Genomic DNA, 6,424 nt, shown 5'->3' on the forward strand with positions numbered 1-6,424 from the left:
AGGTTGTTGTGGGTGTTTCTTTCCAGACTGTGCAGATGATGGGGCGGCTCGCGGTGCTTGCAGGGAGCTCCCCCTCCCGCGGAAGCTTTCTCCTTGTGCCTGCACAGCCCGGCCCCTAAGGAAGGGCGAGCCATGGGGACAGGGACGCTTGCAAGGTGTTTCCCTAGGTTCAGAGGGGAGAGGAGATCCTGGCAGACTTTCACGGAGAAATGAGGGGCCTGGGGACCAGAAAGGCTTCCGCGGGGCAGGGCCACATTGATGCCTCTGGGTCTCCGTGCAGGCGTTACGCGTGATGGGGAAGATGATGCGAGAGTGCTGGTACGCCAACGGCGCAGCCCGCCTGACTGCTCTGCGCATTAAGAAGACCCTCTCCCAGCTCAGCGTGCAGGAAGATGTGAAGATCTAACCCTGCTTCCCTCCCCTACATGCAGCCTGGGCAGCGAGGACTACACAGAGCTGCCATGTCGAGCGTACGATGGAGGCCTACCTCTCGTTTCTGCCCAGCCCTCTGTGGCCAGAAGCCCTGGTCCGAAAGAGGGACAGAGCCCGGGAGACCCGCTCACTCCCATGTTGGGTTTGAGACACAGACACCTTTTATACTTACCTCCTAGTGGCATGGAGACTCTGAGCGAACGGTGTGAGAACTCGGTGCCACAACTCCTAACTGGTTGTAGTGGGAAGTCCCGCCCAACCCGGTGCGCCTGGGTACATCCAGGAGTGGTGACGGCGGCCTGGAGGGCCCAGGTGAAGCCGAGTGCTGAGCAGCACTGAGATTTTCCTCCAGGAACCAGCCCCGGCACCGAGGTGGCCCAGAGGAACCCGAAGCGCAGCCCCTCTGGCAGGCAGTTCTGGGCCCCGTGCTCCACCCTCGCCCAGACATCGGCAGGGGCTGCCAGCGGAGACGGAATCCGCCCCTGCCTGTCCAGCCAGGTGTGCATGTGCCGAGGTGCGTCTCCTGTTGTGCCTGGTCCGTGCCACGCCCTTATGTGTGTGCGTGCGTGTGTGTACGTGTGTGTGTACATAATGTGTGTGTGTGTGCGTGTGTGTCTGTAGGTGCGTACTTCCCTGCTTGAGCTTTCTGTGCATGTGCAGGTCAGGGGTGTGTTCTTCATGCTGTCTTCGTGCTGGTGCCTCTGTTCAGTAGTGAGCAGCGTCTCGTTTCCTGGTGCCCTGCCCAGAGGTCTCCTCCCTGCCCCCGCCCCTGCCCCTGCCCCAGAGCTCTGAGCCACGGTACCCTCCTTCCCCACAGGCCGCTCTGCCAACCCTGCGTGAGCACCGCTCTCCATTTCAGACTGGAACCAAAGCTGGCCCAGCAGGCTTTGGGGTCCAAATGTGAGGGAGGGTGGGTGGACAGGGAAAGCAACTTGGTGTGAGTCTTGGGCGTGTGGTCAGCTGCCACCGTGGGAAATGAGCCAGCCCAGGGCATGGTCCTCGCAGCATCCAGGAAGGCCCAATGCGTTTGCAGCCCAGATCGTGGGACTCGGATTAGAATGTCACATCTGTCTTTCCTGTCCCAGATTCTGGAAACAGCCGTGTATATTTTTGGTGGTGGTGGGTTTAGGGTGGGGAAGGGAAAGGGGGGCAGGGAGTGGGGAGGGAGTGCGGGTGGGAGGGAGGCATCTGCATGGGTCTTTTACTGGGTTATCTGATCATGGTGGAGGGAAGGTAGGAGGCTTGTACCCACTTCAGGGGCCCTGCTAAAGGGAGCAGCCTGAGCCGAATCATATTTAACCTGAATGTAGTAGTGAACGATGTCTAGAAGCACGGTTGTGGGTGGTGGTTTGGTCACCATAGCTTAGGTATATAATAACTTTGAAGCCATAACTTTTAACTGGAGTGGGTTTTTTGTTGTTTGTTTTTTAATTTTATTGGGAGGGTCTAGATTTTAACTTTTTTTAATATTATTAAGTTTTTATAAAAGGAAAACCATCTCTATGTGATGATTACCTCTCAATTTATTTGTTTTTAAAGAAACCCTTACAAAAACAACCACAAAAAAAAAAAAAAAAAAAGCTTCAATCAAGCGCACATAGCTCAATCACACTGGAAACGTCGTCCTTGTCCTGAGCCTGTCCCCACTCCGCAGGAGAGGCCCGTCCTGCCCTGGGGGTTCGTCTCTCTCGCTTCTGCCCACCCACCCCCAGTTCCAGGAGTGGCTTGGGGCCAGGGCCCTGGCCTGTTGTGCACTGTCCAGCTGGTTGCTCCTTCTCCAGGCGTTTCCTCAGCTAATGTTGAGTGCCTGTTGGGTGCCAGGCACTGTGCTAGGTGCTGGGATACGGCTGTGAACAAGACAGGCTTGGGTCCTACCCTTGGAGCACTGAGGAAGGACCCGATCCAAGTTGGTGGGTGCCTGTTTTGAGACCAGAAGTTTCATACAGTCGTTGGTTCTGAGAGCCTTTGAGCCCGGAACGATTGCTCTCATAGAAGACCACCGAGGAGCAAGGATGCCTCCCACGCCAAAGAGACCGGTGGTGGGCACGGGCGCCCAGTCACTGCGTTCCTTCTGCGCCTCCTCCCTGCCCGGGGAGCGTGGTGTGGATGCAGCTGCACAGCACCCCTGCCTCCAGCCAGCGACTCGCTGCCAAAGCTTGTGGAGGAGGGAGCCCTCTCCCTGCTTCTGTCTCCCCGATGCCCCTGGCCTTTCTATTTATTTTCCTGATGTGTTGCCTCTTTCCTTGCATTAAAGGAGATTCTCCCCTAACTGTTTGGGCCAATTTACTGGCTATTGACTAATTTCCCTTGAATACCAATTGTGTCATCAGGGGACTTCCTTTCCTCACCTCTGCCCTGCAGAACCTGGCGGGTTCTAAGTGGTTATGGGATTAGACTCCCCGTGCCCATCACCACCAGCCTCTGGGATCTGCCAACACTCCTCGACCCAGGGACTCCCAAGCCACTCGCCTGCTCCCTAGGTGGCCCTTCTGTCCTCACCACACGTACATCCAGCTCCTCCCGCCTGGGGAGGACTGAGCAGTTTTTTGGGAAGCTCCCATCCTCACCCTCGCCACTCTTAACCATAAGCGTTAGGAGTTTAGAGAGCTGGGGAGAAACTACAGCCTGAAGCCGTGGTGTTTGGCCCCCTGAGGCTAACCCTGACCCTTAGGGCGACCTGCACCTCTGGATTCTGGGTTCACAGACCAAGGCCAAGCCCGTTCTTTTGTTGCCATCAAGGCCCCCGAACGGCATTCTCGGTACTTCTGTTTGTTTTTGTACATTTTACTAGAAAGGATTGTAAAATAGCCACTTAGACACTTTACCTCTTCAGTATGCAAATGTAAATAAGTTGTAATATAGGAAATCTTTTGTTTTAATATAAGAATGAGCCTGTCCAATTTCTGCTGTACATTATTAAAGTTTTATTCACAGAGCTGATCTGGTGCCATCTGTTCTCCATCTGTGGATTGCGCCCAGCTGTTGTCAGGGGAGTGGGCCCGGGCAGATGTTCTCAGGTGGCGTTTCTACCCTCCCACTGGGCTGGGCAGCAGGTCACAGAGAGGAGCTGACCCGCCCCTGTGGGGTCTCCCTGAGACTGTCCTCTGTTCCGTGGAGGGAGGCCTGGCACGTGAGGGAGTGGGACACTAAACACCTTTTCCTGGGCTTTGTATTTTAGTCTTGTAGCATTTTCCTCTTTAGACAAAAGAGGGTCTTGATCCTGCTTAGTCGCAAACCATGTAGTCTCGAAGACAGCCTAAGAGCTCTCCTCAGTTTCTGCTTCCCCTCCTAAACTGGAGTATAAATGTGAGTCTGGGGCTTTGAGACGTGAGTCTCCAGTGGTTCCTCTGGCATTTTCAGTGTGTGGGTGGCTGTGAATGTCTGTCTCTAGGCTGAGGGAACCTGGGATAAAAGTCCTAGAGTCATAGAATTTCATGTGTAGGTGGCACCCTAGGGGTCCCCTAGCCCACCACCCCGTGGGCACTTGCCTCCCGACGGCGTCCCGCCACGTTGTGGGCCACGTGATTCCGAACCTCCTGCTGAAACACTCGGGACCACAACTTGTACCTGCCGGCAGGCGTCTGCTGTGGAGAACGCTCTTCCTCATGCAGAACCGGGCAACCTCCATGTGACTTCCATCCTCAGGCGCTTCAGAGCAGCTTCCTCTTCCATATAAGGCCCTTCCAATACTTGAAGGCAGCTGTCATGTTACCATGAGTCTGGCAAAGCTTCGAGTTCCTTCAGTTAATATTAGCAGATACTTACGTGTGCTGAGCAATGTGCCCAAATTTGCTTTACGTATATCAATTGCTTTCATCGTAAAAGAGTGTGAGGTGGGCGTTACTGTCCTCTCTTTATGGTTAGGAAGCAGGGTTAGAACTCAAGTAACTGGCCAGTAAGTCAAATAAGCTTAGCTCACAGGCTGGAAGAGACCGCAGGCTGCAGCCCTTTAGCCTTGGCACCGTCCAGCCTCCATGGTCCACGGTTCTTCCCCAGGCCAGCTGCTCTCCGCCGAGCCAGCTAGAGCCCGGGCCAGGAAGGACACGTAACATTTCACCTAGGCGTTAACTGGCAGCATAGACTAGAACAGGAGCCCCGGACTGTGCCTGACACCTGCAGGTCACATCCCATGGCTGCATCTCGTGTCTTGGGTTGAGTAAAATCCAGCCGGTTGAGTAAAATCCAGCCACCTTCTCCTTCCTCCACCCTGTATAAGGGAAGTTGAACTCATGTGCAGGACCACATATGTTTACCCTATTAAGTTTTAGCATAGCTAGAACCTGCCCATTGCTCCAGCCTGTCGATATTTTAAAATTCTGATTGTTTGCCTAGACCCGTGGTCAGCAAACCACGGCTCGCGAGCCACATGCGGCTCTTTGGCCCCTTCAGTGTGTCTCTTCCACAAAATACCACGTGCGGACGCGCACATACAGTGCGATTGAAACTTCGTGGCCCATGCACAGAAGTTGGTATTTTGTGGAAGAGCCACGCTGAAGGAGCCAAAGAGCCACATGTGGCTCGCGAGCCGCGGTTTGCCGACCACTGGGCCCTAGACTTTTTCATTGTTTTCTCATCTGAAACTGTGGGGCTGGAGAAAATCAAGTAACTTTTAGAAGTTGGCTTTAAGTTTGGCATATATCCCCATTACCCAGGTTAGCTGCTAATTAAATGCTCCCTGGCCACAATTCTTTGATGCACAAAGAAAACAGCAGAAGCCCAGGTAGCTTGCTGAAGTGGGCAAGTATTACGGCCGCTGCATCTCTTTGACCTACCTGCCTGTCGGAAGGAAGGAAAGGTGAAGTGGCTTGAAGCTAATCTCAACCCAGTTCAAAAGACAGTCACCTTGCAGGCATGGACCTACAATTCACTAGGCTATGGATTGCAGGTTCAACTTCATTCTGGAAATCAGAATGCCAACCATTCTGGTACCTGTTCATGTGCCCTTGGAGGTTACTAACGGGGTTTCACCTTTGTAAGGCCCCGTACAGGAGACCTGAATTCATTTGGTGTATCACTTGGGTTTTCGTTACACACATTTTACAGTTCTGCTTCCTCCTTCATCCCAGGCCATGTCTTCTGTCTGGTCTTTGCACTCTGGAAAACATGACTGCTAAAAACAACCAAAACAAAATAAGTAGAGTAGGAGCCTTCAAGAGACACTCAGGAACATGGAGGGATGCAGAATGAAGGTGGCAGGAGGGGAGGAAGCTTTGGATCCAGCCAGGAATGCTGTATTAGGGTTCCCCGAGAAAGAGAACCAGTAAGGTAGGTGGGTGGATGGATGGATGGATGGATGGATAGGTATTTTAAGGAATTGATTCATGGTTGTGGAGGCTGGCAAGTCTGAAATGAGGCCAACGAGCTAGAGAGCCAGGGAAGAATTGATGATGCAGCCTTGTGTCCGAAGGCAGCCTGGAGGCAGAATTCCTTTTTCCTCAGGGACCTCAGTGTTTGAAGGCTTTCAGCTGAGTGGATGAGGCCCAACCACATTTGCAAGGCAATCTGCTTTGCTGAAATTCTACTGATTGAAAGGTTAATCATATCTAAAACATGCCTTCACAGCAATGTCTAAGCTGGGGTTTGACCTAACACCTGGCAGCACACCCAGCGGGAAGCTGATGGGCACCCCATGGTCAGACAGGAAGGCATTGAAGGGATATGGCAGAGAGCCCTGGGTCTGTCTGGGAAAGCTCTTTGGAAGCCAAGGATGGGGCTAATGGGATAGGAAGGTTTAAGGAACAATTAATAATAAATTGATTGTGATTAAATAAGCATTTGTTGAGCAACCGTAGTGTGTAAAGCAGAAGGCAGAATGAACAGTCTGACCCCTTCTCTTCACCACAGAGGGAGGATCTGTACGGAGAGAACGATGAAGCGTATCTTGCAAGTCCCGTTACGGAGCACACATAGCGAGTGATGGAAGCACTGATGACAAACACATAATGAGTGATGAAGCACCGATGCTGTGCCTAGGGAACTGAAGGACAGGCCC

At 53.0% G+C, this 6,424-nt stretch overlaps 1 protein-coding gene across 4 annotated transcripts in view; it reads left to right on the top strand.

Moving 5' to 3' along the window:
- Positions 1-6,418, top strand: part of ACVR1B (activin A receptor type 1B) — a 38,279-nt gene extending 31,861 nt beyond the window's left edge. The window contains exons 9-10 of one of the 4 annotated variants that reach the window (XR_001349582.2): positions 281-946; positions 6,277-6,408. Coding sequence is in view for 2 of the 4 variants with exons in the window: in XM_006095670.3 (XP_006095732.1) it covers positions 281-406 (126 nt within the window). In the remaining 2 variants the exon portion in view is untranslated. Of the gene's footprint in view, positions 1-280; positions 1,561-1,971; positions 3,373-6,276 lie in introns of those variants that run through there. The other 3 variants (XR_002830951.1, XM_023759667.1, XM_006095670.3) reach the window with 3 other exon arrangements.
- Positions 6,419-6,424: the final 6 nt, after the last annotated feature.

The sequence above is a fragment of the Myotis lucifugus genome, unplaced genomic scaffold (genome assembly GCF_000147115.1).
Source record: "Myotis lucifugus unplaced genomic scaffold, Myoluc2.0 scaffold_160, whole genome shotgun sequence".
In the NCBI taxonomy this organism is placed as follows: Eukaryota; Metazoa; Chordata; class Mammalia; order Chiroptera; family Vespertilionidae; genus Myotis; species Myotis lucifugus.